Raw genomic sequence first — 16,547 nt, 5'->3', positions numbered from 1 at the left:
TCTAGTCTAACCCATACTTTCACAGACAGTATTGCCAAACCCCTCCAGAATTTTAGTCCCCGTCATTCTTTTGGTTCTGATTCTCTGCTTTCGTTGGTGTTAATGATCTCCTTGGGAAGGCTTTTTCTCCACCAATATAGACAAAAACACATTTTAAAAATGAACAGGTCTGACTACTTAGTTTCTGAGGTCTCTTTTAGCTCTCAAATCTTACAAAATGGTCACTGGCTTAACTCCGCTACAGTCTTATTGTTAAGTCCCTTAAACCTTTACTTTCTTTCAGAATTTCAAATTCTCTCTTTAAAAATTGTCCTTTGTTGTTTTTTAATTGTGTCCGACTTCTTGATTCTATTTTCTTGGCAAAGATATTGGAGTGATTTGCCATTTCCTTCCTCGAGTCATTTTACAGATGAGAAAACAGAGGCAAACAGGTTAACATGACTTGCCCAGGGTCACACAGCTAGGAAGTGTCTGAGGCCAGATTAGAACTCAGGAAGATGAGTCTGACACCAGGCCTGATACTCCACTTACTGTACCACCTAGGTGCACCCCCTCCCAAAGTCCTCTTTAGAGTCAACTCATCATTATCTAGTGTCCCATGATAGAAAGAATTCTCTACATAAACATTAGCATCCCCTCTTCTTTCCTTCCTCTTCCCCAAGTTGTGGCCTCCATTTCTGCTTAGAAACAGGGTGATACATGCAAGAAAGAACCTTGGGTTTGGAGTCAGAGGACCTAGATTCAAATCCTGTCTGCCAGTCACTCCCTATGTAACCCTGGAGCAGTTACTTAACTTCTCTTGGTGTTTTTCCTCATCTCTAAAATGAAGGAGTTAGCATAGATCTGTGGTGTCAAACTCAAATAAAAACGGAATCTCTAAATTGTACTTAAAAAATCCATGGGTTGCAAATTGACTAAGAAAACAACTTGTTAGCATTATTTTTAAAAAAACAACATTTTTTTTTTGAGGGCAGTTAGGTGACTCTCAGTAGATAGAGTGCCCTGGACTAGATTCAAAAATTAATCTTCCCGAATTCAAATCCAGTTTCAGACACTAATTGTGTGACCCTGGACAAGTTACTCCCTCTGTTTGCCTCAGTTTTCCCAGCTGTAAAATGAACCAGAGCAGGAAATGGCAAACCACTCCAGTATCTTTGCCAAGTAAACCCCAAAAAGGTATCACAAAGAGATTAACATGACTGAAAAATGACTGAACATTAAAAAAAATTTTTAAATTATTTTGTTAAATAACTTCCCAATTATATTTTAACTTTATTCAGGTGACACTTAGGACACTTAGTTTTGGGCTTTGTGTTGGACATATCTTTGGGTCTAGATGACTTCTAATGACACTTTATTAATCATTCTATGTTCCTATAATCACTTTTTTCAGTAAAGTCTTACAGAAGAAATGAAGAAGAGAAATTCATCAAAATCCTGGGTTATATAGCTTTGGAGAGAGCTTTGGCAGAGAGTGGTGAAAGGGAAGAGAGATAAAGACATTATCTACAATGGAGAATAAGTGGCTACCATGACTACTACTTTGTATCACTCACATATTGTCAAGAGATTTCGAACTCAATAAATATTGGTTTAGTCAAAAAATAAAATAAAATGGGGGTGTGATTAGAATGGGCAGACGTGGGTATAATATCAGAAGTATTATGAAGGTCCAATGCCCCGTATAAACAACTTTCTTATAAGCTTCCTGACACTTATGATTCCTAAAAAAAGGGCAAAATATTACACTTTAGGATAATAAATAAGGCTAAAATAGAAATATTTGTAGGAGACATTTTTTAGAAGACTTCTAAATCATGCTGCAAAGGGACAGTGGTTCCCAAACTTTTTTGGCCTACTGTCCCCTTTCCAGAAAAAATATTACTTAGCCCCCTGGAAATTAATTTTTAAAAAAATTTTAATAGCAATTAATAGGAAAGATAAATGCACCTGTGGCCATCACCACTCTCCTGGATCACTGCAGCACCCATCAGGGGGTGGTAGCCACCCACTTTGGGAATCACTGGTCTATAAAAACTAATGGCACATTGTAAGCAGTGCTTGTAATGAGAACAGCCTGCATTTATAGAATAACCTTTTTAATATTTTATCTCATTTAGTTCCCACAGCAGTGCTCTGTGGGGGGGTGGGGCAGGGGCTATTATTCTATCTCCGTTTGACAGTAGGGATATTAAGGCCCAGAATATCTGAGGCAAGATTTGAGCTGAGGTCTTCCTGACTTTACATCCAGAATTTTTTTGTGCTGTACTATGTTGCTTTTCTCATGAGGCAGTGGAGATAGGATCAAAGGTAAGGAGGTCTCAGAAAGAGAAGGGTGAGGATGCTGAAGACGAATTTGGACTTCTTCATAAGGGGAGGGAAATAAATATCTATAGAGCATTTACTATGTGATAGGAACTCTGTTAAGATCTTTTTCTTTATCCCCTCCCCTCCCAACATGATTGCATTTGAAACCCACAACAAGCCTGGGAGGTAAGTGCTATTATTATCCTTATTTTACAGATGAGGAAACTGGGGCAAAGTGATACCCAGAAAACACACAGATAGTAAGAATCTCAGGCTAGTTTTGAACTCAGATCTTCTTGGCTCGAGCTAATTTTATCTGTGTCACCAGCTATCCCTGAAAGTCTGCTTGAATGGGCATCTTTACAGTCAAGAACCATATAGAAGGCCCTTCTCCTGTTTAGACCTCACTTTTTCCTTCTCTGTGAAATGGGGACAATTGTCCCTTGCTTTTCCTTGTCTTCCTGGGCTAGGTGAATGGGAAAAGTAATAATCTGAATTGCCCATTTATTGGTTAATGGTATAAGGATATTGGAAGTTAATATCATTTCTCCACAGTAGTCTTTAAAGGTAACCTTTGTGGTGTAGTGGATACAATGCTGAATTTGGAATGAGGAAGACCTGAGTTCAAATCCTACCTTGGATACCAATTAGCTGTGGGACCTTGGATGAGCCACTTAACTTGTTTGTCTCAGTTTCCTCTTCTGTGAAATGGGGGATAATGATGGCACCTATTTCACAGGGCTATGGTCAGGACAAATGAAATAATGTATGTAAAGTGTTTTTTAAACATTACATGTTTGCTATTATGGCTTTCTATATCCATATCTATATCTATATTATGGCTTTCCAGGATCAAATACAAAACACTCTGTTTGGCATTCAAAGCCTTTCACAATCTAGCTCTTTCCTACCTTTTCAATCTTCCTACTCTATACTCCCCAAAACCTAGCTCTTTAATTCCATGACACTGGCCTCCTGGTTGTTCCAAGAACAAGGCACCACTCCATCTCTCAACTCCGGGCATTTTCTTTGACTGTCTCTCTAGCCTGGAATGCTCTTTCTACTTTGCTCCTAATTACTAACCTCTGACTTCCTCTAAGCCCTGACTAAAATCCCAAGTTCATAGGAAGCCTTCCTCAATCCTCTGAATTCTAATGCCTTCCCTCTGTTAAATATTTCCTATTTATCCTGTAAAAAGCTGGCTTTGTGTATATTTGTTTGCATGTTGTCTCCCCCTACTAGACTGTGAGCTTCTGGAAGGCCTGGGATGTCTTTTGCCTTTTTTTTGGTATTCCCAGGACTTAGTACAGATGAATTATTATGATAAGTATTATTGGCATTATTACTTTCTATATGACACTAGGATACACTTTGTAGGAGGATCAGTGCAACTGGAGTTAAATCCACTTAATGAAGTTTACTTTAGGCTTACTTATTAGTATTACAATAGTACATATTGCTAAAGTAGTGCTGGCATGGAAGTGGAAGAAAGCAGCCAACTAGTATTAACCATTCCCAACAGACAAGAACTCACAAAGTGAGTTAATGAAACCAAAAGTTGATACTACTTTTAGTTTTCATGCTACCAATTCATTATTTCCCACTTATTTTCTTTTTGGCTCAATCATCTGAGAATAATTGATTGATCAAATAAAAAAGAAAGAATGTCCATTATTACCTAGTTTCCGAGCCAGTCCAAAGTCAATGAGCTTGATCCTGGTCCCAGTCTTGTTGACACACATAATGTTCTCAGGTTTGAGATCAAGGTGAACGATACCCTGCTTGTGGATGTACTCCACGCCTTCTGAAATCTGTTTCATGTACTTGATACACTCCCGTTCGGTCAACTCAAAGTCCTCATCAATGATCCGCTCAAAGAGTTCACCTCCAGAGACACTGGAGGCAGAGAGGCATTGAGGAAAAAAAAGAGGAAGACAGAAAGATCAAAGGAGAAATTAGATCTCCAGGTTTTATTGTCTCAATCAGGATTTATTAAATGTTTACTAGTTTCCAAAAACTGTGCTAAGTACTATAGATACCAAAAAAAAAAAAAAAAAAAAAAAAAAAAAAAAAAAAAAGGAAAAAAAAACAGTCTCTGCCCTTGTCTTTTAGGACCTGCTGAGTCTTTCCCTGTCCAGTGAGAAGGCTTTATTTAGGAACTTGAGATTCACACTGAGTTTTCACTATGTTTGACTAGCAATAGGAAGAAGGCTTTGGGCTGATAGAAAAGAGGGATCCTGGACCAAGAAGGGTTAAGACAGTGATTCCCAAAGTGGGCGCCACCACCCCCTGGTGGGTGCTGCAGCGATCCAGGGGGGCAGTGATGGCCACAGATGCATTTGGGGGTGGTGAATAACTGTAAGTAGGCGGTGATAGTATGTGGCAGGGCGCTAAGTAATATTTTTTCTGGAAAGGGGGCGGTAGGCCAAAAAAGTTTGGGAACCGCTGGGTTAAGACAGAGAGTTTGCCCAGACAGCAATGGAGTCTATGCCAATGGAGTGACTGCTACTGCCTGTATTGTTTTTAAGGTGTAGGGAACAAGTGTCCCAGTTCCAAGGAAGAACATTCCTAGTCTGTCTGAAGGAAGGGAGTTGTCTCACTCTGAGGAAGTTTTCTGGGCTACAGGTTTTGAGAAATCCTACCTAACAATGCTTTAGGGAAGAAGTTGGCTGAGGGAAGTGGAGGTAGCTTTTTCAGCTTGTTTAAAAAAAAAACCCAAACCCAACCAAAAACAACCAAAAAAACTCTCAAGACTCAGAAACAAATAACCAGTCCATAACTGATATAATGCCCCAAATACCGCCATCAAAGCAGAGAGAGGGGTGCTTTTGTACTCTTCACATTCATTGCTAGTATTTGCTATTCTTCTTCTTCTTATAATAATAATAAGTTATTATTATTATTAGTAGTAGTAGTAGTAGTAGTAGTATTTTCATTTTAAGGTTGACCTGGATGGTCATTTAAGGTTGATTTCAGGATAGGTCCAGGACTAGATCTTCCAATGCTTTAAGGGAACTCCCAGGTGAGGAATTCTCTCTATCAATGTAAATTGGTGCCTTTCTGAAGTTTATAGTATTGGGCAGTTGCCTAAAGGATTGAGAAGTTAAGTGATTTGCCCAGATTCATGCAGCCAGTATCAGTGTCAGAGATGAGACTGGAATCCAGGACTTCCTAGGATACATTCTCTCTCTTCCTCCAGCTCATAGGTTCCTTCTCTTACTGTTTGGATATTAGGCTGTCTGAGTGAAAAAAGCAACAGCAAGGGATTGTGAGTGTGAGGAGCCATAACTCATAATGACTACTCATGATTCTCTAATATTGACAACATTCTTGGTAGGGCAAGTATTATTATCCCCATTTTACAGATGAGAAAGTAGAATTCTAAGACTTATCTATAGTCACACAGCTAGTAAGTATCTGACCTAGTATTCAAATCTATGACTCCTGACTTCTGGTCTAGTAACCTTTCCACGAGATAAAGGATTAAAGCATCAATAACAAGTGCCAAAATGATTAAACATTGACAACTTTAAGTCTCTAATTATTCCAGCTGGCATATGCAAGGGTACTTTGACACAGGAGTTAAATGAGATAAAAGAACAATAGGACAGAGAAGTAGCTGTTGCCCAAATTATCATTGGTAGAGGTTTTTATTGGGGAAAAGAAAACTAGATAAGGGAAGCTAGGTGGATAGGGTGCTAGGTCTAAAGTCAGAAAGACTCATTTTCCTGAGTTCAAATCTAGCCTCAGACACATACTAGCCATATGATCCTGGGCAAGTCACTTCATCCTGCTTGCCTCAGTGTCTTAATCTCTAAAATGGGGATAACAAGAGCACTTTCCTCCCAGGGTTGTTATGAGAATCAAATGAGACAATAATTGTGAAGCACCTAGCACAGTGCCTGGCACAGAGTATGGGCTATAGAAACATTAACTATCATCATCAAGTAAGACCCTTTTTGGAATTTATAAAACATCTTGTCCAAGTCATTATGGACCTCTGAGACGTGTAACACCTTACAGAATTAGAGGCAGGGTGGTGTAGTGAGTTGAGCACTGAACTTGGAATCAGGAAAACCTGGGTTGGCATCCTGCCTCAGATACTTACTACCTTTTTGACTCTGGGTAAGTCATGTTATCTCTCTGGGTTTCCTCATCTTTAAAATGAGGGAATTTGACTTGATGACAAAGGTCTGTTCTAGTTTGGCATCCATGACTCTTTACAAAATCTTGTCTTGGCTAACCTTGCTGGTCTTTAACACATTTGTCTGCCTAGATTGGTTTCTTGTTATAGAGGAAGAATTTCTTTGTATATGTATGCCGCTGTGTTGGGAGGCAAAGTGGGTGTGCTGAGTGATTGGATTTCCTAGAGAAAAAAATTAATGGTGTGGAAGTTATCCAAGCTTGACAAAATTGCCCCTTAAGAACCTCTAACTTTATATTCTAATGCCTTATTCACCCAGTAACCAGAACCTTTATGAACCTAGTAATGCCCTTTCAGGAGGTCAAACTAATTGAAAAGAAAGAGGTACCCTGTCCAGATTTCAGGTCCTAATTCTTGGGCATAGTATATATTCCTCACTATAAATGTACATTATTTACCATTCCCACTTAAAAATAATCTCTTCTGTTTGTTTAGTGTGAATCAATCTCTCCAGAATTAGTACGCTCCCCATAAAACTTGAGTTTCTCAGTTTGCAAACCACAGTGATCCTGTCAAGATATAGCCATCCCAGGAGACCCTGCTTGAAACAGTAGCCTTCCTTACACATCCAGTATAGTCCCCCAGATTCAGAGCACCAGCCTGAGCTGAATCATTTCCCTCCCATCCCCTCTCAGGGAATATAGCTTTAGCTTTTCTTGGGTTGAGGGAAATCATTAGAATTTTTGTAGAAAAGATTTCTTACTGTGTGTGGACATCAGGCTGTCAAATTAAAAAAATAAATAACAAGGGGTTTTGAGTGTGAGGGACAATACCTCATAATGACAACCACTCATATTTACATGATTCTCTAACATTTACAAAATCCTTTCCTGAAAAGAAAATTGTAAGGTATGTAGTACAAGTACTATCATCCCCATTTTACGTAGGAGAAAGTGGAGTTCTGGTACTTATCTATAGTCACAAAATTATTAAATATTTGAACTAGGATCCCAATCTCTGTCTCCTGACTCCCGGTCTAGTGCCCTTTCCATGAGACTAGGGAATTTTTTTACTTTAAAGCATTCTGTTAATATCAATGACCATAATAATTACATATCATCAACTTTAGGTCTCTGTGGTAATCCAAGTTGGCATATGCAATGGTTTGCTTTGACATTGGAGTTAAATAAGATAAAAGGACAATAGAACAGGGGTTCTTGCAACTTAGAGTCTTCTCTGGTGGATCATCCTTAAAGTATCTGTTACTCTAGTTCAACGGTCGGCAACCTTTTTGGCCGTGAGAGCCTTCGGAAGGAGAAGGATGGAGGTGGAAGATGCTGGAATATGGGGCGGGGGCTGAAGGGCCCCCTAGGGCACATCCTGGGGCTCTGCCCCAACTGGCCGGTTGGGAGGTGGAGCCAGATATGGCTCTAGAGCCATACGTTGCAGACCCCTGCTCTAATTGCTTTCATTAGAGGTTTTTGTAGAAGAAAATAAGACTAGATAAGGATGGCTAGGTAGCCCAATGGATAGAATGCTGGGCCTGAAGTCAGGAAGACTCATCTTCCTCAGTTCAAATCCAAACTCAGTACTAGCTATGTGACCCTGGGCAAGTCACTTAATCTTTTTTGCCTTAGTTTCTTCCTCTATAAAATGAGCTGGAAAAGGGAATGGCAATCCACTCCACTGTCTCTGCCAAGAAAGTCCCAAATGGATTAGGAAGAATCTTAGGCAACTGAAACTGAACAACCACACCTTAGAATAAGGGGTCAGATAGGCCTCTATTATCCTGGATTCCAATGTCCTTGAACAGAGGTTAGTAGATTGGAGAGTGCTTTGTTTATATAATATGTCTTTATTTTAGTAAACTGCTTGATAAACTCGATGTTTATAATATTCATTTTAGTAAATTAGTTGACGAACTGTCCTATCCTAGCATCTGGATAAGAGAGATGATTGGTTAGCAGTACTGTTTCAAGGCTTTATAGCTAGTTGAAGAATTATATTCATAAACAAGATTGTGAAATATTTGGGAGCCATTTGGGAAAGTACAGAGTCCTCTCATGAGCCCGTGGGAATGGAATTGGAAAGTGGCAAAATTGAATATAGGATAGAGTTCAAGACCAAGTGGGAGGGGGAAATTTGAGCAAATCCTAGTGGAATTCCAAATAATACAACCCTTGGAAAGAGAGCAAATGCCAACAACGACAGAACCATCTTCTGAGAATCACAGAATCTCAGGGTTGGAAGTGACTTTGGAGTCCCTCTGGTCCCTTAGTAGCCTAAAATAATGGACCAAAAATAACACCAGGAAATTCAACACAGATAAATGCACAGCCCCACTTTATGTTTTTTTTAATCCCATACAAATATAGGCTAGGATAGCCATGGTTTGGCAGCGGTTCATGTGAAAAAGACCTGGGGGTCTTAGTTGGCTCCCTGTGAACTAATAATGTAGATACAAAAAATAAAAGAGCTGTTTCAATTTTAGGCTATTATGAGAGATATATAGCATTCAAATCTTTCACCAAAGATTTACTCCAGTGCTCCATTGGGTCAGAGAGGTAAGCTTGAGTTCTCAAAGGTTAAAAGGCGGGTCCTTTGAAGCTGGAGAGGTTTAAGGTATTGGATTAGTGAAGGACTGTGGCTGAGAATGGTTTTAGCAAAATTTTCAGAACTTCATTATCAGAAGATTGGCCATAAAGAATTATTTTTTGGGCATGGTACCTCATGACACTTTCTAAAAAGGCATAGGCAGGTGGGAAACTACTCTTACCAATGAAATAATGAATTCATCAAGTATTGAAATAAAGGACTAAATCCGAGAAATCATAGTTTGGTTGCTCTCTCTGCTGGTCAGACTATATCTGGAATATTGTAGATATAAGTTCTAGGTTTTGTTCAGTCATTTTTCAGTCATGTCCAACTCTTCATGACCCCATAATGTTTTTCCATTTCCCTCTCTGGCTCATTTTACAGGCAAGGAAACTGAGGCAAACAGAATTAAGTGACTTGTCCGGGATGACACAAGTTGTATGTGTCTGAGACCAGATCTGAACTCAGGAAGATGAGTCTTCCTGACTCCAGGCCTGGCACTCCATCAAATGTATCACCTAGTTGCCCTTAGTTCTGGGTACCTTGTTTTAAGAAACCCAGTGAAAAACTGCCATACATTCAGAAAGAAGCCATCAGAATGTTCAGAAGTCTGGAAAATATTGGCTGTGAGGAATACTGAAGGGAACAGGGCATGGTTAGTCTCTAGAAAGAGAATACTTTAGGGTGAGGGACTTCATAGCTGTCTTCAAGTGTTTAAAAGCACTGTCATGTAAGAAGAGGAAACAGAAGTCTTGTGTGTGGCTTCAAAGAGCAGAATTAGAACCAATGGGTGGAAATTATAAAGAGGCACATTTCAGTTCCAGATAAGGAAGAACTAACTGCCTAATAAATTGAGCTATTCGTGGAAGGGGCAGCTCTGAAAGAGAGCAGCTCCCTGTCACCAGATATTTTCAGAGGATCAATGATCATCTGCCAAGGAGGGCCTAGAGATTTCTGCTCTGGGAGGAAAGCTGGACTAAATTACCTGCAAGTTCCTTTCAACTCTAAGATTCTTTACTGTTTAGAATTCACAATCCCAAACAGGGCAAAATGCCCAAGATCACACCAATAGCGGGGTTATAAGAAAGGGACAGAGTGGAGAAACTCCCTCAGACTAGCGCTTTAATGGGTTTATCTGGTGGCTGTAGAACAAAGAGGCAGCTAGATGACCTGTCAGATGGAGTGCCAGGCCTAGAGTCAGAAAGACTCATCTTCCTGACTTCAAAACTGGCCTCAGACACTTACTACCTGTGTGGCCCTGGGCAAGTCACTTGACCCTGTTTGCCTTAGTTTCCTCATCTGTAAAATGAACTGGAGAAGAAAATGGTGAACCACTCCAGTATCTCTGTCAAGAAAACTCCAAATGGGGTCAAGAAGAGTTGGATACAACTGAACAACAAAACCCAGAACTATACCTACAATATTTCAGATGTAGTTTGGCCAGTAAAAAATGCAACCAAACTATGACTTCTGTGATCTAGTCACTTATTTCAGTACTTTATGAACAACAATAAAGCACAAAAAGAGGTCAGGAGAGTATGAAGAGAAAGCCTCAAAAAAGAAAAGATTTGGTTGAAGGGACTAGGGCAGTGATGGGCAAACTACAGCCCACAGGCCAGATGTGGCCCCCTGAAATGTTCTATCTGGCTGTGGGACATTATTCCTGAGCTGATGAATACAATGAGTAGGATACAATACAATGAAACTTCGAAAGAGTTGCCTTAGAAACAGACTGACAGATGAGCATTTCTTTTCCTTTGGTCCTCTCTTTAAAAAGTTTGCCCATCACTGGCCTAGGGGAGTTTGTCCCAGGGATGAGAAGACTTGATGCTTATCTTCAAATATTTAAAATGCTATAATGTGGAAGAGGGATTAGATTTATTCTGCTTGAAAATTAGGGTTTGGGTACAAAGGCATAGGTAACTTCTAGTAGTTAATGTCATCACATTGTAGAAGTTATCTTGGGATTTAAGTAGATGGGTTCCATGCCATAGAGGTTAAAAAGCAGAAGTTGGATGAAAACGATTTGGCAGATGCACATTTCAAGGTAAGGGTAGGGCTGCATGTCCTATAAAGTCTTATCCAAGGTTCCCACCCAGATCCTATCAGAGGCCCTATCCGGGTTCTTGGATGTACCCAGTGTCTGTTCCATTCAATGTTAGAGGCAGAACAGCTGGAAGCTGAGAAATTTGGGAACAGTTTCCAGTTTGCTGTAAACTAGCAAGCCTCTGTTTCTCTCTGGATCTATTTCTCTCAGCTGACTGCTTTTAAGGGGGTAACATTTTAAGGGGGTAATTTAGGAGGGAGCTAGAAAGGGAAGAGGGGGGAATATATCACTTTATATATGTAGAAAGAGGCATTCAAAGACCCAGTACTTTTTCAAGGTCAGGTCCTCCATTCTCACCCCTTCCTCAAACCAAGCCTTTATAATCTCTCTCTATTTAAAGCTTTCTCCTGTTCAAAAGGGAGAGGGAGGATGGGTGAGAGCCAGTCCAGCTGAAACCTTTATACGTTTTCTCCTTTTGTTTTCCATTTGGCTTGCCAATTCCTAATTCCAAGCTAAGTATGGAATTCAATGCACCAGCACTGCTGCCCTCTTTTGCCCAAACCCCTCCTACTCCTACCCCTTCCCTTCCATCCCTGCTCAGAAATTTATACAAATACTGACATAAATATTCCATTACTGGAAAAGGTGCTGAGGGCATAATGACTGTGGTGGTAGCCATGTGGAGGAGCGAGGCTGACAGTCTAGCTCAGTGCTGGAGATATCTTAAAAGTGATTGAGGATTTTCTTCTGTATCTTACATGGCTCAGAAGAATCATAAAAAAGTTAGAGCTGGAAGGGACCCTAGAGATCATCTTATTCAAATGTGCTCTATTTTTTTTAATAGATAGAGAAACTGAGGTAAAGCCATGACTAGAACCCAGGTCTTCAGATTCATAACCCAGTGCTGTTTCCATAGGACTACACTGTCCTTAAGAATGGATTTATCGTGGAGGGACTATATCTCCAATAGAAAATAATTTAAGAATACAATTAGCACAGGGGAGGGGAAGAGCAAAGAAATGATGATCAGAGGGCTTAGGGCTGAAGTGGGAGACAGAGATGTAGGATGGGCAAGTTCCTCAATACCAGGTTCAGGAACATTCAACCTACTTGACCTTCCTGAGGCAGAAGCTGTATCTGAGCCTTTACTGGTTGTTTAAAATGCCAGAATTCAGTATTAGTAATTCTGAGAGGATGAGAGAAGAGTCTAGTTGGTCCACTGCCATTAGCACAGATTGTAGGGGCAAGGTTCAGGGTTGAAACAAAGTGACAAAAGAATTGGCTCTCTTAAAACCCACAAAAATCTTCCAGTTACAAAACAACAAAAGATGTTGAGAAGTCACCCAGTCAGTCTAATTCCTCCTTTTGTGTAGACTATACCTAACCAAGAGATGAGCTGAAAATCGTTAATGAATTAGGAGAGTTGAAGGAAAAAAGGATAGACGTGACTACAGAGAGGCGAAGCATTCTGTCTTGAGTCACAAAGACCCAAGAGAATTCTGGACTCTCCAGAAGGGGTTCTCTTATCTAAATCTTTAGTGAGGAAAAAGTTCAAAGGGTAGCTAGGTGGCACAGTGGATAGAGTGCCAGGCCTGGAGTCAGGAAGACTCATTTTCCTGAATTCAAATCTGGCCCCAGACACTTAATACCTGGGTGATCCCAGGCAAGTCACTTAATGTTGTTTGCCTCATTTTCCTCAACTGTAAAATGAACTGAGAAGGAAATGACAGAGCATTCCAGAATCTTCACTCAAAAACCCCAAATGGGTTGGAAATGACTGAAAAGCAACAAAACAACAATAAAACAAGGAAAAAAATTAAATGTCTCTCCTTCCTCCAATTCTTCCCTCTTCTCTCTCATTTATGTTTGTAGTTATCTACATTTGAACTCTCCCTAAGCAAGGGCAGGCGATGTGATCAATGATACTGTATTCTTTGGCATTTAAGTGGTGGGGGTGGAGAAAAAGAAGTGAAAGTGGCTTATGCCTTTGTATGCTGTTACCTTGGGGTGAAGATTTTGGAAAATGGTGGTGGGGTGGGAAAGCATGATGAGGGAGAGGAGAGGTTGAGATAATCAAATGGGTATAGGATGGGAAGCACTCACATCTCCAAGACCATAACGATGTTGGCTTTTTCCTCAAAGGCATCAACACATTGCACAAGTTTAGGGTGGTGTAGACAGTTCATGATGTCAATCTCCTGCCGAATGTTCTCTTTATCTTTTGCTGAATACGCCTTGAAGAATTTCCCTGCCCAAATTTTTCCAGTTTTCTTTTCAACAAGTCGAAAGACCTGTCCAAATTTCCCACTGTAAAGAGATGAAATAGGAAGAAGACAAATTGGGGAAGAGTAGGAAAGGATCGTTTAACCATCATGCTCATAAGACATAGACCAAAGTTGGTAAATCTGCTTTACATATCCCATCCACTTGAACCTTTGCTCCACCAAGTTGCATACCCAACTTATCCAACTATGCTCTTATATCTCCTCCCCTGAGGCATTTCTCCTCCAAGGGCTTAGACTCCTCTTCTACTAGGCCAGGAGTCCTTAACCTTTTTTGTGTTGTAGACAACTTTGGCACTTTTTCTCAAAATAATGTTTTTAAGTTAATAAAAATTAAACATATAGGGTTACAAAGAAGCCCAAATATACTGAAATGCAGTTATCGAAAGATTATATCCTAGCTTAAGAAGTCCTGCATTAGATCCTTCTCAGGGGGAGATAGGATGTGGGGCTATCTTTGGCAGGAAGGGTGTGTATGTTAATCTTTACAGCTCTTTTGCCCTTCTTCAGAATAAATATCTTTAGAGAACTTCTGGCATGGGATTTTCTAATTCATTCTCTGATCTCAGTGTGAGTAGGTGCCCCCCCCAGGTAGGCACTATCTATCAGGTTTAAATTTCTCTCTGTTTCTCTACCCCACAAACACATTTTCCTCTATTGAGAGGAAACAGCCCAGTTCTATGTCCTCTCTCCCATATTTGTTCAAGGGAAGGCCTTCAGAGTGATTAGTAATGGGTAAAAGATAGAGGAGACCATTAGGGATGGAGATCACCTCCCTCCATTGACTCCCTCCCTTCCTTGAGATAGATCTTAAGGCAATTTCATTCCCATTAAATACTGTTAATGAAGTATTTCATTATTTCAGTATTTTGACAGAAATAATAGACTTAGTTGGGAGTTGAGGGGGGGCACTTCTGGCTTCCCTGACTTCTAGAGATAACAAAAAAAACTTGTTTTCCCTTTAAACCAGTCCTGTGATTTCATCAGTATAAAAAATTCCCAGTGATGACCACTCCCTCTACCAAAGCAGAGCTATACTTGCTGTGTAACTTAGAAGTTTTGTTGTTTGTTTTTTTTTTAAGAGAGTTGCTTCAGAATAGAACAGAACAGAATAAGAATTATACAGAATTAGAAAAGAACAGAATAAGGAAAGGACAGAGCCATTAGAAATCAGAGGCAGGACTTGAAACTTCCTTTTTCTGACTCTGAAGTCAGTGCTCTTTTCCCTTCTAACTGATGGTGTGTGGAATGGGGTGGGGAATGATACCATTAATAGGAAATACTTTAAAATGGGCCTTACAGGGTAGCTAGGTGGCTCAGTGGATAGAAAGTCAGACCCAGAGTCAAGAAGACCTGGGTTCAAATTTGTTTTCAGACATTTCCTAGCTGTGTGACCCTGGGAAAGTCATTTTACCCTGTTTGCCTGGCTCTTCCCCTTCTGTCTTAGAGTTGTTACTAAGACAGAAAATAAAAAATTTTTTAAAGCAAATAAAATGGGCCTTATATCTTAGCAACTATTAATTTGGGCACTGGGTTTGAAGTGCCTTTCTGGTGGTGATGATGGGCCTCTGTTGTTCACAAAGATGAAAAGCAACATAGAAGAGAATTTGTGAAAGTAGCACCCTATATTTAACCAGGAAAAGTCTCCCTGAGAATCAGTCTCCTGCTCTGTTGCCATTCCAAAGGCATTGTCCTCAAAACCAGAGAGCAGGTTCCCATCCCACTTACGATCCTAATCTCTCCTCGATGTCATAGAAATCAGCGACTTTTTGTTCGGTGTTGATTGCTACTGTCCGGTAGTCTACCTCGGGCTCCTTCTCATCTACAAACAGGGGATCAGGGTTAGGGTCAGCAAACAGAATCTGCCTCCTCCTCTGCCCACAATTTTACATCTTCCTCCCTCCTTCCCTCCCTCCCTCCCAGCTCATTATAATCAAACTCCTCTTCCATCTGGTCTCAATCTTGGAGAGAATAATGGGATTTTCCTTACCATCATCTGACAATTCCACTTCATCCTTAGGTTCTGTTGGGGGAAAAAAAATTAAAAGAGAGCAGAGTCAGATACAGTCTGCTTAGTGGTGAAAATTCTTTAAAAATGGAAGCACAGGTGCCCCTGCCTCAGCTTTACCTAACAGAGATATCTAACTGTGAGCCTTAGAGTCTACTAAGAATTACTCCTCCCTCCTTTCTTCTCCATCACTGTGGTGCCAAAAAGCTGATGACTAGGGAAATGGTCATAAGATGAGGAACAAGAGAAGAAGGGGAAAAGATGCCAAAGGTTTTGGTTAAACTGGCAATTATCCATAGATGGTAAAAAGTGGGGGGTGGCATAGTCCTGCAAGAATGTTCAGGAACATAAAAACCCAAAATGAAGTGAGACTAGTAAGGGAGGTGAAGGGACCAGAAGACCCAAAGAGTTATGGGACTTCCAGTTGGCATTGGATGGGATTATGATGGCCAATGACAGAATGAGGGTAAAACTAATCAAGTCTTAATTTGCTTTTCTTTTTTCCACTAAGGAGAGTCCTCTACATACCGGAAAGTGAGGAACAGAGAAGATTAACAGAGAATTGAAATTTGAGCTAAGGTGAGAGATGCTAATAGAAGTTTGCTACGAAGAGCTAGGAAGCACAGTAGATAGAGAGCCAGGCCTGGAGTTAGGGGTATCTGGATTCAAATTTGTCCTCAGACCCTCCCTAGATGTGTGACCCTGGATAAGTCACTTATCCCTCTTTGTCTAGCCCTTGCCCTTTCTGCCCTATAGCTGCTACTGAGACAGAAGGTAAGGTGTTTTGTTTTTTTAAGAGGCAGAGAGAAAATACCTTGCTATCTTTAGCAAATTCAAGTCACCAAACCCAGATGAACTATATTTCAGTATACCAAAAAAAAAAAAATTAAATTAAAAAATAAAACTTGTGGATTTGGTTGCTGAGTCATCATAAATGATCTCTGAAGAACAGTGGGTAAAAGGCAGATATCTGATGAGCTTGGTGACAGGCAAATACACAAATATTCAAAAAGGGAATAGAAGCAGAATCTTGAAATTATAGACTGGCAAGTTTGAGGTTTATTTTTTGGCAATAGTCTGAAACATATTATTAAAAGTATTAAAATTACATATTATAAAAATTTATGAGTGCTTCTAAGAAAGGAAAACTATAATTACTAAGAG

General features: G+C 40.1%; 1 protein-coding gene across 1 annotated transcript in view; it reads right to left on the bottom strand.

The window, feature by feature from the left end:
- Nucleotides 1-16,547, bottom strand: part of MYLK (myosin light chain kinase) — a 331,964-nt gene that overhangs the window by 47,294 nt on the left and 268,123 nt on the right. Inside the window, exons 22-25 of the mRNA XM_044670040.1 lie at nucleotides 15,366-15,398; nucleotides 15,104-15,197; nucleotides 13,197-13,400; nucleotides 3,986-4,203 (exon numbers count right to left, since the gene is read on the bottom strand). Of these exons, the coding sequence (XP_044525975.1) occupies nucleotides 3,986-4,203; nucleotides 13,197-13,400; nucleotides 15,104-15,197; nucleotides 15,366-15,398 (549 nt within the window). The remainder of the gene's footprint in view (nucleotides 1-3,985; nucleotides 4,204-13,196; nucleotides 13,401-15,103; nucleotides 15,198-15,365; nucleotides 15,399-16,547) is intronic.

Source organism: Gracilinanus agilis, chromosome 3 (genome assembly GCF_016433145.1).
Source record: "Gracilinanus agilis isolate LMUSP501 chromosome 3, AgileGrace, whole genome shotgun sequence".
NCBI lineage: Eukaryota > Metazoa > Chordata > Mammalia > Didelphimorphia > Didelphidae > Gracilinanus > Gracilinanus agilis.
This window is presented reverse-complemented; position numbering and strand designations above follow the sequence as displayed.